This window comes from Ochotona curzoniae, unplaced genomic scaffold (assembly GCF_017591425.1).
Source record: "Ochotona curzoniae isolate NIBS_2020 unplaced genomic scaffold, NIBS_Ocur_1.0 scaffold_4937, whole genome shotgun sequence".
NCBI lineage: Eukaryota > Metazoa > Chordata > Mammalia > Lagomorpha > Ochotonidae > Ochotona > Ochotona curzoniae.
Window position 1 is genome coordinate 4565542 of NW_024467126.1, and position 17509 is coordinate 4583050.

At 65.3% G+C, this 17509-nt stretch overlaps 1 protein-coding gene across 2 annotated transcripts in view; it reads left to right on the forward strand.

Annotated features, from left to right (window-relative positions):
* Positions 1–17509, forward strand: part of SHANK2 (SH3 and multiple ankyrin repeat domains 2) — a 269178-nt gene that overhangs the window by 235969 nt on the left and 15700 nt on the right. For both annotated transcript variants that reach the window (XM_040970662.1, XM_040970663.1), the window contains 4 exons: positions 11856–11991; positions 12109–12189; positions 12356–12364; positions 13334–13354. In XM_040970662.1, coding sequence (XP_040826596.1) covers positions 11856–11991; positions 12109–12189; positions 12356–12364; positions 13334–13354 — 247 coding nt within the window. The remainder of the gene's footprint in view (positions 1–11855; positions 11992–12108; positions 12190–12355; positions 12365–13333; positions 13355–17509) is intronic.

The window sequence follows — 17509 nt, forward strand, 5'->3', positions numbered from 1 at the left end:
GGCCGTGTAACCCTCAGAGGCACCTGCTCCCGCTGGGCCGGCCAGGGTGGTGACTGGCAAGAAAGACAAGTGGACAGGAGCCGTCACTGTAACAGGGCAGGGTCCACCAGCAAGTGGTGCCACAGGCAAGGGACCTTGGGAATTCCTGTGCCAAGACATGAACAAGCCCAGGGACCCTCCACCCCAACAGCTGGTTCTGTGGTGACTTGCGTGAGCGCCCCACCCCCACCGGGGCCTCGGGCTGTCCCTTCGCTGGGGCCTCTGCTGCAGGAACAACACAGTTGATGCCCATCAGAGAAGCCGTGGAGGCTCTGTCCCAAGCAGAGGCTGCAGCCCGCACCAGCAGCCTGGCACAGCACTGCCCTGGCAGGTGGCTGACCTCAGCTTTGCAGGCAGTGGGCAGGGGTGTGCGTCACCTGGAGTGGGGGCAGGCTGGGGTCTCACCCATGCAATCGCAGGCAGGTGGCGGCTCCAGGCCACAGCCCTGTCAGCAGGAAGGCCCGGTCACTGCCACGGTGGCCGGCCTGTGCCCAGCCCTGGGGTGGGGAGCCATGTGTAAGGATGTCAGTTAGCAGGAGGTGTCCCTGCATGCCTTGCAGCCTGGCGTGGGGTGTGACATGGGCCCACCCGGGCTGAGGAGCAGCCACAGTCGCAGAGAGCAGCCGGCCGATATCCCAGGCAGGGGTTGCACTTGGGGGTCCCCTCGAGGGAAGGTGTGGGACAGCTGCATTTATGGGTGAGGGCCATGAGGCCAGGTGGGGTACTGGGGCCCAGACCCGTCGTCCCCAGGCCTGGCTGCCTCACACAAGCCCAATACATCTGACCGTGGCACTGGGTCTAGGCTCTGCCAGAGGCTCGTGGAGCTGAGGGCATGTGCGGGGGCGCAGGCGTGTGAGAGGTCGGCACCCGGAGAGGAGGTGGGGCTGTTGGCTGTGTCCACGCAGGGGCTGTCACGGGCAGGGGCAGTTACAGACTCTGGCCTTTTCCTGTGACCCCCTGTCCCCTACCCCGACAATGCCCGCAGCCGTCACGGTCACGGCTCAGCACCTGACCTGCAGGTGTGTGGCCACATGGCTACGGGTCTGATGGCAGCAGGCACCTGCAGGCCGGTTCCTGACACTGAGGTAAACCCTGGAGCCTTCGTCCCACCCTCTGGGGCCAGTGAGCAGCCAGAGGCTCTCAGGGAAGCCACCTGTGGCCCTTGGAAGTCACTCAGCAGGGACCTGTCACCCACCTCACCTGACACCAGCAGCACCTGCCCTGACCCCCTCCCACACACCCACCCGCAGTGCCTGCAGGGCCACTGCCTTCAGGGGCTAGCCAGGGCCCCTGCGTGAGGGCATTCAGAGGTCCCAGGCTGCCACGGGGAACTGCCATGGAAAGCCTGCATGAAGAGTGGCAGCTCATCCTCTCACAGCCCTGCTGGCTTTGAGTGAGAAATGATCCCACGAAAAGGGCGGCACCCGTGGCCGTGAGCAGCTGGGTACCCGCTGGAGGCTCTGGAGTGGACCTAGCAGCAGGACCCTCGGGGCAGTCCTGGGAAATGGGGAGTCCTCCCAGCAGTGAGGTTCCCCGGGTACCTGTGCCCTCTCCCCTCCCCTTGGGCTGTGCCCTGGAGGCTGTCCCCCGACAGCCCTGCAGTGGACACAGCCCCCCATGACTGGCCGTCCTCCTGCAGCCCTGCGTCCCCAGAGGCAGGGCCATGGGCTACATGTCCCCCAGCACCTTGCACAGTGTTTGACCTCAGACAGTGGACCACTAGTGACTGCCCAAAGATGGGCAGATGGATGAGGGGTGGGTGGGTGGGTGGGTGGACACACAACTGGCTGGATGGAGAGGTGATCCGATGAGGGTGTGTACTCGATGAGCAGATGGATGTGGAGGGAGTATGGGAACCCTGCGTGTCCTGCACGTCTGCCCAGCCTGCCCAGAGGGCTACCCTCCATCCAGGTCAGCCCGCCCTGCTCAGCTGGGAGAGGGGGAGGCATGTCCCCACCAGAGGCCCCCATCCAGCTGTCCTTGCGCTCTGGGCAGGGCCCCAGTGCCCCCTCTTTGCCCCTCCGTGGCTTCACTCTGAAACCTGGCAGCCCCAGCCCTCATCCGACCTGAAGGAACTGCCTGGCCTGCAGCTCACCTTCGGTGAAGTTGGGGTCCAGATGCTCACGTGCAATGGGGCCCCCCTCCCCTCCCACATCCTCCTCTCCTGGAGTCTGCAGTCCGTAGTCGGGAGCCCACCCAGCCCAGCAAACGCCTACCGGAGCCTGATGTTGGGGTGTAGGCCCAGCCTGGGTCCTCCACTGAGGCTCCGTCTGTGGACAGTGATGGGGTCAGGACAGCCTCCAGGGCCGCACACGGGCCCAGTGAGGGGGGCCTTCCAGGTGCTGCGCCCTTCCTCCTTTGCGGGGGCAGGCACAGTCCGGGAGGCGGAGGGCCTGCAGCGAGAGGATCCAGGGTGCAAGGAATGGTGACGTCTCAGGGCCTGGCACCATGTGGGTGGGCACAGGCCCACACCCAGAGCAAGGGACAGGCATGGCACCTTGTGGGTGGACACAGGCCCACACCCAGAGCTAGGGACAGGCCTGGCACCATGTGGGTGGGCACAGGCCCACACCCAGAGAAGGGGGCAGGCATGGCACCTTGTGGGTGGACACAGGCCCACACCCAGAGCAAGGGACAGGCCTGGCACCATGTGGGTGGGCACAGGCCCACACCCAGAGCAAGGGACAGGCCTGGCACCATGTGGGTGGACACAGGCCCACGCCCAGAGCTAGGAACAGGCCTGGCACCATGTGGGTAGACACAGGCCCACACCCAGAGAAGGGGGTAGGCCTGGTACCATGTGGGTGGGCACAGGCCCACGCCCAGAGAAGGGGCAGGCCTGGCATCATGTGGGTGGGCACAGGCCCACAAGCAGAGCAAGGGACAGGCCTGACACCATGTGGGTAGACACAGGCCCATGCCCAGAGCAAGGGACAGGCCTGACACCATGTGGGTGGGCGCAGGCCCACACCCAGAGAAGGGGGCAGGCATGGCACCTTGTGGGTGGGCACAGGCCCATGCCCAGAGCAAGGGACAGGCCTGACACCATGTGGGTGGGCACAGGCCCACACCCAGAGAAGGGGGCAGGCATGGCACCTTGTGGGTGGGCACAGGCCCATGCCCAGAGCAAGGGACAGGCCTGACACCATGTGGGTGGGCACAGGCCCACACCCAGAGAAGGGGGCAGGCATGGCACCTTGTGGGTGGGCACAGGCCCACACCCAGAGCAAGGGACAGGCATGGCACCTTGTGGGTGGACACAGGCCCACACCCAGAGCTAGGGACAGGCCTGGCACCATGTGGGTGGGCACAGGCCCACACCCAGAGAAGGGGGCAGGCATGGCACCTTGTGGGTGGACACAGGCCCACACCCAGAGCTAGGGACAGGCCTGGCACCATGTGGGTGGGCACAGGCCCACACCCAGAGAAGGGGGCAGGCATGGCACCTTGTGGGTGGACACAGGCCCATGCCCAGAGCAAGGGACAGGCCTGACACCATGTGGGTGGGCACAGGCCCACGCCCAAGAGGAGTCAGCAGAGAGTTGCTGGGCTAACTTCGTGCACATGTACTGTCCAGGGCTGGGACCCAGGGGCAAGGCGTGAGGGGGTGCCTCTCAGGGCAGGGTGTTTCTCCGTGAGGTGAGGATCCTCAATGAACCTGGGCGAGATGTCCTATGCATGTGGCCTTGGGGCCTGGCTCCTGCCGGTCAGCATGTCCCTGCAGGACACACGTGGCATGATGTGGCCTTGGGGCCTGGCTCCTGCCGGTCAGCATGTCCCTGCAGGACACACGTGGCATGATGTGGCCTTGGGGCCTGGCTCCTGCCGGTCAGCATGTCCCTGCAGGACACACGTGGCGTGATGTGGCCTTGGGGCCTGGCTCCTGCCGGTCAGCATGTCCCTGCAGGACACACGTGGCGTGATGTGGCCTTGGGGCCTGGCTCCTGCCGGTCAGCATGTCCCTGCAGGACACACGTGGCGTGATGTGGCCTTGGGGCCTGGCTCCTGCCGGTCAGCAGGTCCCTGCAGGACACACGTGGTGTGATGTGGCCTTGGGGCCTGGCTCCTGCCGTTCAGCAGGTCCCTGCAGGACACACATGGCGTGATGTGGCCTTGGGGCCTGGCTCCTGCCGGTCAGCATGTCCCTGCAGGACACACGTGGCGTGATGTGGCCTTGGGGCCTGGCTCCTGCCGGTCAGCATGTCCCTGCAGGACACACGTGGCATGATGTGGCCTTGGGGCCTGGCTCCTGCCGGTCAGCATGTCCCTGCAGGACACACGTGGCATGATGTGGCCTTGGGGCCTGGCTCCTGCCGGTCAGCAGGTCCCTGCAGGACACACGTGGCCATGGCCCTCGCTCATCTTCCATGCACCACAGGCCTTTCCACACGGGCCAGCCAGCGCTTGGTCACAGGTAGGGGAACTGCTGTGGACCGTGGTGCCCAGTGTTTCCGGGGAGCTTCAGCCTCACGCTGCCACCACATGCCCGCCCTTTGAGTGTGGCACGTGCGTTCCTCGGGAGCCACGGCCAGCATGTCGGGCCTGCCTGCCTCAGGCCCCACAGCTCAGGGTCTGGGATGGGACACAGGCAGACCCTCGCGCCCCTGCCACCTGCTGCAAGGCCATCTGCCAGCTCCCCAGGCAGGGCGTTGTGGGCACAGCAGGGAGCGCCCAGTGCAGACACCCCAGGGCCTGCGTGGTGTGCAGGGCAACAGGTGCCACCTGGTGGTGCTGACCGGTCCCTCCAGGTTTCTGTCTGGGCCTGCAGAGGGCACGGCACAGACATAAGCACTGAGCCACCTGGTGTGTGTCCACTCTTACACACTAACGTTTGTGCACACGCCTCGTACATGCAAATACACGCATGTACACTGCACGTATGTGCCCTAGTACACTCGTGTCTCCTCACTTCCTCTCAAGATTTATTTGTTTTGAAAGAATTACAGGGAAGGACAGAGAGATCTCCCACCCGCTGCTCAGTGCCCAGCAAGGGTTGGACCAGCCAGAAACCAGGGTCTTTATCCGGGTCTCCCACAAGGCCAGGGCCTGACATGTTGGCCTCTGTGGGCTGTCCGCAGGGAGCTGGATGGCCGTCCAGCAGGACAGAGACAGGACTCTAATGTTGGCCGTGCACGTCCCAGGGCTACAAAGCTGGTCCGGTAGCCATCCCAGGTCTGTGGGTCACGTCCCGCTGTTAGCACCCAACGGGGCAGCGTCCAGTGTGGAGAGGCCGCCTAGCCCCGCCCATCCTTCCCTCCACCAATCCCGGCTGCTGCCCCTCCGGAATGCCGTGGAGTGGCACCCACCCAGCATGCGGCCCCATTCACTTGGTCATACCCACGTGAGAGTCCTCCCCTGGCAGCCGTGTCTGTGTCCCTGAGCAGTGCTTCCTTGTGTGGACACTCCAGCTCGTGGCTGTCTGCAACTTGGGGGAGTGAGGACGCAGTGGCCACGGACCCCCGTGAGCGGGTCTCTGTGTGGGCCCACGTGCCCAGAGCCAAGGGCATGGTGGGCTGTGTAGGCGTCGTCCCACCTGGATGGGCCCCTTGGCGCTCCCACGGGCAGTGGTCGGTGTCCTGTGGCCCCACGTGGTGACGTGGCCCCGTGTCGTGACCGGCACCCACCATTGATGGTGTTGGGGAGCCCATCCAGCCTGGCTGGTGGACACTGGTGTCACCGTGGCTTGGGTGCTGTCTCCTGGCAAGGGCAGGGGGTCTCAGAACTTGGCCCATGTTTGAACTCGGTTGCCCTGTGGCTGAGCTGTAGGATTGGTTTGTGAGTTTCCAGTCTCTGTCCTTCCGGGGTCTGGTCAGCGCCCCCCACAGCACGCCGCCATCCTCTCACTCAGCAGAGGATGGCCTCCAGGTGACATCGCCCGGGAGTGGGTGGGTTTGCGGTTCGTGTATGCCTGTGGCCTCGTTGGGACTCAGGCCTGTGTCCGGCTGGTGTTGGACAGCCCGGCCCTGCCCGGATGTTACCCTCGCTCCGTCATCAAGGGCCAGTGGCCCTGCGTGCTGTCCACCTGCCGTCGGTCCCTCCACAAGGGCGCTGGACTCAGATGGTGCCGGCTCTGACTTTGCTCTTTGAGCTCAGGATTTTGCGGCCCCGTGGGGTCTTCTGTGTTTCCATGTGAATTTAAGCGGACAGACAACTGCCCAGGTCCAGGTCAGCTTCCCAGGGGGCCTCTGGTGGAGCAGCACTCAACACATGAGGAGAGCCTGGGCAGGAAGGGCCCCCCAGTGCTGGGACTCTGTCCACATGGCGTCCCCGGGCAGGAAGGGCCCCCCACGCTGGCACTCTGTCCCACACAGTGGCCACAGTCCCGCAAGCATCGGCATTTGGTGGGAGCCGGTGCTGAGCCTCGCTGCAGCCACCTTGTCACGCAGGGAACGGCCGTTGTCATCCCCTGGGGAGGAACTACCTCCCCGGCAGTCCCCGTGTGCCCTGACTGACCCTCAGCCCTGACCTTGCATGTGTGGCCATGTGCGTGTTGGCTGCTCCTGTGTGCCTGACCCCACAGAAGGCCGCCCCGGCGCGTGCCCCGGCTTCTGTCCTTGGCATTCAGTGTGCTTCCCGCCGTTGGGGCCAGCAACATGGTTTCCTGCGGGCCATGTTCAGTTTTCCCTGCCTCTGCCTCCCTGTGGGTTTCTGGCAGTTCTGGTTTTCGTTCATTGCCTTGGGTGCTGTAAGCGCTGCCCTTGGTGCCCTCCTGGCAGCGAAGGATCCCGTATCCCTCACCTCCCCGCACAGCCCGCGCTGCAGCTGCGCGTCGGGACCGCATGGCAGGCCGCCTCTCGGCTGCCTTTCCTCTGCACCGTGACGGTCATGTGTGTTTCATACGTCTTTCTTTGCGGGCAGGAGGGCTTCTGTCCGCCGTCCCCTGGCTGCCCGGCGTGCTTTGTGTCCAAGGCCAGCTGCCCTCAGCATCTCTCGGGACGCGGGCTATCAGAGGCAGGACCCTCGGCATGCGGGCTCCCTGAGTGGACCCCCGCAGGACCCCGGATTCAAGGGCACCCTCCCGCCCAGGACACGGCGCCCCTGCTCCGGGGCTGGTTGCCCCGTGTTTGTCCTGTTGGTCACTTGGGAGTGATGCTGTCCCCCTCACCCCCGCGTCTTGCCTCGTGGATCAAGGTGCTTGTTTTTCAGCTGTCCTTCCCGACCCTTCTGCTCTATGCCCCGACGGCGTGGGTTCCTGCCTGCTGGGCCTTCCCGACTGTCCCTCGGGTCCCCGAGCCCAGCTTCCCTTCCCCTCCTCCCTGTCTCGCAGTCGGGTGAGAGGTCAGCTTCCCTCGGCTCTGCGCCCTGGCCTACGCCCTGCACTGCTGCGCAGGCCACTCCGGGACGTTTGTAGCTCTGGGCTGTTGTGTTGCTTCGTTCCAATGTGTCCGTCCATTCCTTTTCATTCCTTTGCTGAGGGTTCCTTTGGCTGCTGCAGCAGCTTCGGAGTCCTCCGATGGTTCTGCGAGGTGTGTTAGAACCATATCCCAAATGCTCCGTGTGCTCCCGGGGCGGCTCCAGACTCTCCTCGGACGAGGCTTCCTGTGTCCCCCACCCCGTCCGCACCCCAGCTTGGGCTGGTTAGCCTGGTTAGATACGGCCCACCGGCCATCGTGTGGCCTGCAGTGGCAGCTCACGGGTTGGCATGGCCATGTGCTATGTGCTCAGGGCTCAAACTCCAGCCTGGGGCAGATAGCAGGGTGCAGTTTGCACCCCAACTTTTCTCTGGGCCCGCCCCTTGGACTGTACAAGCTGGCGAGGCCACAGTTTCTGCCAGAGCTGCAGTGACCACTGCCCGTCTGTGCCCCACGTGTATGCAAAACCCACTGCATTCCCGCGCTCTCCAGGGGCTTCAGGAAAGCGCTTCAGATTCATGTGGGGCTGCGGTTTGGGTTTTATGCAGCCTTTATAGCTGACCTCCAGCCTCAAGTTCTGTACCCGGCCAGTGCACCAGCAAGGGAGTGGCTCGATCCACCGCCGGGCAGGCAGACAGAGGCGGGCTGCAACGGTGAAGGAGAGGCTGGCAGCGGGGGCGGGGGGAAGTGTTAAACCAAGAGGCCCATTTCTGGGGTCGGGGACCCTGGCCCAGGGTGGAGGGCCCTGAGGGGCACCGCTGGGGTGGCACAGGCCCCAGCTGCCCACACTCCATGGGGAGAGACCCCTGTGTTGTTGACGTTCTACACGGAGATGGGCGTCACGGGGGACGTGTTTGGCAGTCACGTGCCTCAGAAATTAAGCCAGTAAACACAAGAGTGCCCTGCTCAGGACGGACAGGGCACAGACGGAGCCATGTGGGCACTGTCCACAGTTGTGACAGGACCCTGGGCGTGGGCTGGCCTGAACTTGAGTGGGTTATAGAGGGTGAGGGAGGCACCGCACAGCCCCTCGGAGCCTGCCGTGGCCCTTGCTGGGCACACTCTAAGGGGCATGCACTGCCAGGACGAGATCGGGCGGACCTGCCACTCAGGGTGTCGCTGCCGGAGGGATGGACCGTCACAGCTGTGTATCCACAGACAGCATCTGGCCTGAGACCCGAGTCGGGGCGGGAGCAGGTGCTTGGTGACGGAAGACATGGGGAAGAGCAATGGACCTGACCCTGCTCTCACCGAGGCCCTCTGCCTGGCAGGGGCCCCTTCCCACCGTGTGGCAGAGGGTGGGCAGAGTGGCCTGTTGCTGTGCCTTACCCCCGGACCCACACCCTCTGGTGGTCACACACCAGAACTGCAGGCTGGCCGGGAGGAACCTCACCACCCCAAGTTCTCCATGTCGGCTGTCCCTGCTGCCAGCAAAGTGGAGGAAGGTGGCAGTGGGGCCCCCTCCAGCCCTGTGTGCCCCTACCCTGGCCCAGCGTCTCTGTGGGAGTGGGTGTCCCTGCACACTCAGGGCAGGCTCCACTGCTGGCACTGTTGACAGCAGCTGGCAACCCAGGAGAACCTAGGACCCGGCAGCCCCTGGCTCTGCCCTCCATGGGTGCCACATGAAGTGGCGTTTGGAGCAGGATGGGGGCGGTCAGACCACCACCGCACGGGGCTGTGGCTGTGCACTGACACGGAGCTGAGGAAGGTCCATCAGACATGAGGCCTCACGCCGTGGGCAGGGTCAGGCAGTGGTGGGTCCCTTGCCCTCTGCAGGTACCAGTGGGCAGAGGTCACCACCCCCAAGACACACACCGGGTCTTGGAAACCAAGACCACTCACCTACTAACCTGCCAGGTGCATCAGAATCCATTTCATAGAATGTTCTGGATGGATTTGGAGAGTGGGTGGGGCACCATGCCGTCCGGTCCTCTCCCAGACTCCAAAACCAGTGGTGAACCACGGAGTCACAGGTGTGGTGAGGTGACACTGGGCCCAGGCTCCAGCAGGGGAGGCTGCTCAGCTCCCAGCTGGCACTGCCCTGCAGAAGTCAGAGTCCCCAGGTCGCTGGAAGCCCTGCCGTACATGGCGAAGCCCTGTGGGCAGGGCCCGTGCCTTGGCAGTCCTGGGTGTGCCCAGGTAGGGACCAGGAGGGCATCCTGGGCGTGTGGGGCTGTGCCACCCTGCTGGCACGGTGCCCTCCTCCCAGCTTAGCAGCGACAGGGCAGGCTGCTCATGGGACTGCCGTTGATCAGGCAGACATCCTGTCCAAGGGTCCCTGGGGCGCTGTCCACAGGCGTGGGCGCTGTGTGGGCTGGAGAGGCTCAGCAAGTACCGTCTGTGTCCTGGGACGAGGGCATCGCTGAGCCCCTGGATGGGCACATGATGGACTCCCCCAAGGCTGCTGGGAGAGGGAGGAACGTCCGGGGACCCCGACCTATGGGAGCCGGGCTAGGCACACTGCAGGGGTTAAAGCAGCCGCAGCCACAGCGCGGCTCCTCGGGGCCTCCTGGTCTGCAGGGAAGCCCAGCCACCTAGCTGTCTCCAGTTCTCACGTGTGGACCTGCAGTGGCCTCCATCTGCCAGGCCGTGTGGCTGGAAGGACAGGCTGGGCCCTATACCTGGAGGGTACGGGCTGGGGCCATGGGTCCTGAAGGACATGGGCGGGACTGTGTCCATGGAGGGCAGAGCCAGGGGCTGAGGCCGTGGAGGGCATGGGCAGGGCTGAGGCCGTGGACTCGTCTGTGGGGTGTGTCCAGGCCCAGGTTCACCTTCAGCGTGTAAATCGCACGCCGGAGCACCCCAGACAGCCGCAGGGTAGGCCTGGGACCCTCCAGCCTGACACACCCAGCCAAGGGCTGCGACCAGGAGCGCGTGGGCACAGGAGGCTCTGGGGGTGAAGGCACTAGGGGGCTGTGTCAGGGCTGGGTGGCTCAGCGGGCAGCTGGACTTTCAGGGACTGGAGTGGCAGTGTGAGGCCCAGCCCTGACCCCCTTCACTAAGCAGCCTGTGCCAGCCACACGGTCTCCCTGCGTGCCCCACTGCAGCCCCGAAGGTGAGCAGCAGGGAAGGGGTACCTACTGTGCTGCCTGTGCCTGGCTGTGATTGTCCCCAGCAGGGCGGGGCTGGCCCGGCCTGGGCAATGGCCCACGGCACACAGCAGCTGTGTCCGGGCGGTGCTGCCCCACCTGGGGTGGCGCCTGCATTCAAGGCTGCTCAGAGCAGACTCAGTGCCCAGCGCCCCAGTCCTGCCTGCCCTCCCCGTGGGTCCTTCCTCTCCTGTCCTGCCTTCAGGCCACAGCCCCATCTCGTGGCACTGCTGCCCGTCTCCCGCCCCCGCTGCCCTCTGCTGCCACTCCTGCTCCCCGCCTCCCCCTGCCTCCCCCTGCCTCCCCCTGCCTCCCCCTGCCCTGCCCCACCAGGTCAAATGGAGATCAGACTCCTCCCATTCCACGGCTCCCCAAGGCTCTGGCACCTGAACCCCGGTCCTTGAAGGGGTTTCCATTCTCACCCACTCGTGGCTCAGGACTGCCCCCAGAGCCGGATGCTGTGGTCCTGCCACAGACCCAGCCCCTCCCCCTCACTACCACTACATCTGTGCACATACGTGCCCTGGCACCCCTCCCCACGCCCCACCCCGTGAGAACACACGCTCGGGAAGATGGACAGACGGCCTGCCCACAGCTCCAGACACGGGAGGAGTGGGCAGTGAAGCTAAACTCGCCATCCACGGGGCTGCAGGGGGACTGAACCGAGAGAGGTGCTGCCCAGGGTCCCGTGGCACCCCGTGTCTGTGACAGGTCACCAAGGCCTGCTTCCCTGCTTGGAAGCTGGTAGAAGGTCCCACACAGAAGGCAGTGGTCCGGCCCCATGGCGGCCTCTGTGGGCACGGGAGGGGTACCAGGTGCTAACGAGACACCATGGGAAGCAGCCTCGGGCTGTACCAGCAGAAGACCATGGTGGGCACGGGCAAGGATGGATGCGTCCCTCGGAGTGTGGCCAGGGCGGTCCCCGTTGCTCCCAGCAGCGTGGCTGGACACGGAAAGTCAGGGCCCAACCGTGTGCTGTGAGTCTGCACCTACTGTCAGCAGGGCAGGGAGCAGGCTCCACGGGCCCGCGTGCTCTGGGCATGGGGAGAGTCCGTGGGGAGGCAGCCCCAGGGTCACAGACCGGAGGGCAAGGCACCCATCCCCCGGAGGCCCTGGCCCACCACGCTTCATGCCTCCTGGGGCCTCAGGCGGAGGCACGGGTCCCGAAGCAGGGCCGCTTGAAGGTGCCGTGTGTTCCCAAAGCCGAGCAGCAGGTCAGTGCCGGTGACACTGGGCAGCGCATGGCTGCCTGTTGCGCATGGCTGGTGACTCGGGCCATCTCCAGGCGCCCAAGAGGGTCCTGGGACCCTCCGGTTCCCCGAGGCCGGCCTGCCCTGGTTTCCGGTCACGGACGCCCCGCACCGTGTCCCCGCAGGTCAACAATGAGAACGTGGTCAAGGTCGGCCACAGGCAGGTGGTGAACATGATCCGCCAGGGAGGGAACCACCTGGTCCTCAAGGTGGTCACGGTCAGCCGGAGCCTGGACCCCGACGACACGGCCAGGAAGAAAGGTGGGACCACGGAGGGTGGGAGGGGCTCCTCTCAGCTCGCGCCCTTGGGGAAGCCCCCCGGCCCCGGGGCCGCCCGTGGCTGGCCTCTCACCCGAGCCCCATCCGTCCACTCTGCAGCGCCCCCGCCTCCAAAGCGAGCCCCGACCACGGCCCTCACCCTGCGTTCCAAGTCCATGACCTCGGAGCTAGAGGAGCTCGGTAAGAGTCGCCAGTCTCGCCCACCCCAGCCCACGCACAGTCCCGGGCTGCCCCGCATGCTGGGAGACCCCCGTGTCTGATGCCTCCAGTGGGAGCCCCCCCGGGGTGCGAGTCCTTTCTGTGCATCTAACATTGTTTTGTTTTGCATTTTTGGGCCTCTCGCTAGTGGACAAAGGTAAGCCTCCCCACGGGGCCCCGCAGCGGCTCCCCCTGCTCTCCAGCCCCCTCCCCAGCGACTCTGCCTCGGGGCCCTGCACCCTCGGGGACTCCGCCCACAGCCCTGTGAACCCCTAGAACCCACACCTTGACCAGAGGTCTGTAAGAACCGGGAGGCTCCAGCTGCCTGTGTCTCACAGCTGGGGGTGGGTGGCTGTGATGGGGGTGCTGGCCGGGGAGCCCCAGGTCTGCCAAGGACAGCCCCGAGCTGCCAGGCTGGGAGCAGCCTGGATGCCGCTGCCACGGAGCAAGCCGACCATCGGGCCACAGGCCAGGTCCACGGACAGCCCTGGAGGGACGGTGCTGGTGGTGCTCTGACCAGCACCACACACAGCCCAGCGCTGCCTTCCCTGGGGACCCCTGGGTGCCCCTTTCGTCACCTCCTCACCCTGCTGGGTACCAGGCAGCCCTGGGCAAGGGGTGGGGAACACCAGGACAGAGCCCCACGTGGTGCCAGGGCTGAGGCCAGCCTGCCTGCACGCGGGTTGCAGGACCCACCCACGGCCCGTAGTGTCCCCAGGCCCTTCTGCTCTGCCCTGCCAGCCCTGCATCCCCAGTCCAGCCCCCTGTCCACCCAACCCGCATGTCGAGGGCAGGGAGAGTGTGTGAACTACCACACACACACACACACACACACACACACACACACGACACAGCAGGGCGCTGGTCGCCGGGCACACCGGGCCCGCTGCCGCTGGGGAGCCCACTTCCTCCTCTGCAGGGCACTGGGGTTGCACGGAAGGCCTGAGGCCCCCAGACAGCCGGAAGCAGTCACCAGAGGGCAGAGGGCCAGGAGACCGGCTGGGGAGCCAGGGGTGCTGCCGCTGTAGCCGCCTTGAGCCCAGCCCGTGAGCCACGCCGAGCAGTGCCCTGGAGGAGGCTGGGGGCCCCTCTGCCCGTGGCTCATGCTGCCCTTTCTGTTTGCAAGCCTCAGTTCGGAAGAAGAAGGGTAAGGGGAGCCAGTGTCTGTCTCCAGCCCCCTGCGCCCCCACCCTGGGGGGAGGAAGCCCCTTTTGTGGCCGTCCCGTGGCGTCCCGATTGTAGGTCGTGTCATCTCCCTGCCCGGTTCTGCCCGAGGGCTGTGTTCCCCCTCAGTCCGTCCTGTCTGCCTGGCCTGTCCTGTGTGTCCGTGTGGCTGTCCGGCGCCCGCCTGGTCCCCGCTCGGGGGCAGCCAGGCCTGCCTCGGCCCGGCGAGGTCCAGCTGCGTGAGCCTAGGAGAGCGCTGAGTGTGTGGGGCTGTTACTGTGGTGCTTCAGTGGGAGCTCTGACTGCCTTCCTCCTGTGGTCCCCTCTGCTGGGGACGCACCGCTCCACAGCGCGCCACGTGTGTGGGGGGGTCTCAGGTGCCTCACAGTGCTGGAAGCACCCTCGGCTGCAGCCAGGAGAGCCTGGTGCCACTGGAACCCCGGTCGCCCCCCTGCTGCCTTCGCTTGGCCAGGGCCTCTCTCACACCTGTGTGGTGGGCAGGTGGGGGCCAGGCCCTGATCGCCAGCCCTGGGCTGGTGAGGCCTCGGTGGGCACTGCTCCCCTCTCCCTCAGAGCGGAGGCCGGACGCCACGATGTGGGGCCCGGGCACTGGCTGGGGCAGGGGACCAGAGGGCCACGTCTCATCGGAGCTTCTGGACGGGACGTGGGGCTGTGGGCCACAGATTCCAGAAGGCAGCTGGCTAGCCCGTTCTGTGGGAGGCTCCGGCGGGGCCAGAGGGGGCGGGAGTCATCTGTGGGCAGCCGCCGTCGGACACAGTGGAGTGGGGCCTTAGCCCCTCATCCTTTTGGGGTTGCCGCAGTGCCAGCCTCCCACACTGCGAGTCCCACGTGGGCCTGGGCCTGCCAGGGCTTGCCCACAGCAGGTGCATGGTGAAGGCTCTGTCCCGCAGCCCAGTACTGCCCCCTGCCGGCCGTGGAGAGGCCTCTTGTGGGGAGCCGTGACATCCGAGACAGACCACGTCTCCACGCTGTACCCCTAATCTTTTCTAAGATTTATTTATTTTTATTGGAAAGTCAGATATATATAGAGGAGGAGAGACAGAGAGGAAGATCTTCCGTCGGCCTCAGCGGCCGAAGCTGAGCTGATCTGAAGCCAGGAACTTCTTCTGGGTCTCCCGTGCAGGTGCAGGGACCTAAGGCTTTGGGCCGTCCTCAACTGCTTTCCCAGGCCACAAACAGGGAGCTGGAAAGGAAGTGGGCTGCCGGATTTAGAACCAGCGCCCATATGGGATCCCAGAGCGTGCAAGGCAAGGACTTGAGCAATTAGGCTATTGTGCCAGGCCCATTGCCAAATCTTGTCTTCCTGGAACCCATGGGTCCCAGCCTGGCTCCACCTGCCATGCACCCTGGGACACTGGGAAGGGGGGCTCAGGCGTCCATGGGGTCCACACAGAGTAGCACATCCTCAGGGTCCTGCTGGGTCCTACCAGCCACACCCAGTGGGTGCAGGCTGGCCAGGGCAGCCCAGAAGAAGGTGCACAGAGAACAAACAGGGCAGAGGTGGGACCAGCGTCTGCCCCAGACCCCGTGGACCCCCCTTTTGAATTCTGCTGGCGCCTCTGTCCACCCCCTCAGACCTGTCTTTTGAGAATATGGAAGCTGTCCACCAGGACCCAGCCACACCGGCCAGGCCTCCTGGGAGCCGACATGTGGTGGCCTGGTATGCAGTGCTGCCAGCACAGAGCCCCTGCCTCTGCCACCCGGTGGCGGGCATGGTACACCAGGCCACATGGCCTGGAGAGTAACAGCCCCTAACCAGGGCCCCTGGAGCAGCGTGGGTCACGGTAAGTGCTCGGCCATGGTTGCTAGTTGCTGTGCCAGCAAGGTTTCAGAAGGCCAGGCGGGAGCTCCCTGCCGAGACCTGCCCAGCAGGCTGTGGGCAGCCGCCAGCGCCTTGCAGAGCCCATGGGCATGGGGGCTGGAGCCAGGACCACCGCCACGGGCTCCTCGTCTTGACATTGGCCGGCAGGCTTCACCATGGCTGAGCAGTGGCTGTGTCAGCCAGGACCCCTCTGCCCCTGAGCCGGAGTCTTGGGGGTCTTTCCACACCACACTTTGCCAGCATGCCATCCCGCAAAGCTCCTCTGTGTGCTCAGCGGTGGAGTGTGCCAGTCTCTGCCTGCCCTCTGGCAGCTCAGGGCTGGGGCCTCGCGCCTCGACGTGGCCGCCCCTGCCCTCCGAGGCTTGTTCTCTCCGCGCCGGCGAGCTGACAACACGCTGGTCTTCGAAGTGTGGGAGTCTGCTTCGGGAATGAGCCCCAGGTCACTGCCAGAGCCAACGCCTGGCTCGTCTGCCCCGCAGGTCCCCCCGGGTTGGCTGGTGGAACGTGAAAGCTTTCAGAGGACTCTGCCAGCCTCCACCAGCCCAGCGGGGGCCAGTTCATGGTTCCCCTTTATCCGAGCCTTGGAATGGACCCAGTCCTGCCGTTGCACGTGAAGCACAGCTCCTGGCAGCCTTGAACCAGAAACAGGAAGGACAGCTCCCAGCGCCTCTGAAAGCCTGCCTGTCCGGGACGTGAGCTGGGAGCCAGCGGCCCCGCTCACCGGGCGCCAGACGGGCAGCACTCCCAGACAGGCCACGTGTGGCCCGGCCTCGCCGCCCCAAGACGCCAAGTGGCTCACGCACGTTCTGAATGAAAACACACTTGGGGCTGGAGGAAGAACAGAGGAGGACCCCTAAAGCCAAGGCCAGCACACCACAGCCAGGGCAGCTGTGTGGCCCAACAGGGATGCAGGCCTTCCCACGGCCTGACTCTATGCTGCTTTTCTTGCCTTCCTTTAAAAAAAAAAAAAAAGATTTCTTTTTATTGCCAAATCAGATATGCAGAGAGGAGGAGAGACAGAGAGGAAGATCTTCCATCTGTTGATTCACTCCCAAAGCGAGCGCAATGGCTGGAGCTGAGCTGGTCCAAAGCCAGGAGTCTCTTCTGGGTCTCCCGTGCAGGTGCAGGTCCCCGGGCTTTGGGCCGTCCTCGACTGCTTTCCCAGGCCACAAGCAGGATGGGAAGTGAGGCCTCCAGGACACGAACAAGTACCCATGGGATCCCAGCACGTGCAAGACAAAGACTCCAGCCACTAGGCTACTGTGCCGGGCCCTCTTCTTGCTCTTCAGTCCACTGGAACAGGTTACTGGGCACCCTGTGGACAGTGGGCACAGGCCCCCGGTGTGAGCTCCAGCTCTCACCTGCAGATCCTCCAGTCATTCTCAATCCCCCCCGGGCTCAGGGACTGTGGTCACCTGTCCATGACGCCTTGGCCTCAGTGCCAGCACAGCCATCGTGTCCAGGGCACGGCTAATGTGATGTCCAGGGTGAGACAGCTCGGCCGGCAGCCCCGTGAGCCCTGGCCTCAGGAAGACCCACAGGGCCACCTGTCGGCCCCTGGCACGGTCCTCCTCCACTCCTGCATCCTGCACCCCTGACATGCCCAGCCACGATCGCCATCCTGGCAGGGCACCCGCTGGTACTGGGAGCGCTCTCCACACAACTGCTTATCCAGCACAGCTGCCCAGCAACCTCTGGGCTTCGAAGCCCAGTGGCCATGAGGACAGCACGCGGGCATGCCCCCTGGCTCTCGGAGACAGCTGCATCTCAGCACATGGCCCGCGCTCGCAGGACGAGCGGCTAGTGGACGGCGGCCATACCAGCAGCCGGTCTCTGATTCCTCCCGACCCCAGATGCCCCATGGCCACTGAGCGGGGCTGGCCAGTCTTCCACAGGGCTGTAGGCCAGTGTGGCCCGTTGGCTCGGTGTGCCCCGCAGAGCTGGAAAGGGGCCTTTGTTGTCTTCCCTGGGGGAGAGCATCCGGTGCTACCAGCAGCCCCCTGTAAGAGGGGACAAAGCCTGACCACCCTGCAGCAGGACCCAGTGTCCACTGGAGCACCAGCAGAGGCCCGACCACAAGAGGACCAAGAGGGGCGGGGCAGGGCGGGCATCCCAGCCCAGGCGTGTGTGGCACTGCACACAGCATGTGAAGAGGAGGGCCCGACACGGCGGGCGGAGCCAGGAGAGCAGAGGCTGCAGCAGGCTGGGGCTGCTGGGAGCGGGGCCAAGGAGCAGACCAGGGAGCTGGTGCTTCTCGGGGCTGATGACCCCACCCTGCTCCAGGAGGGCCCGGGC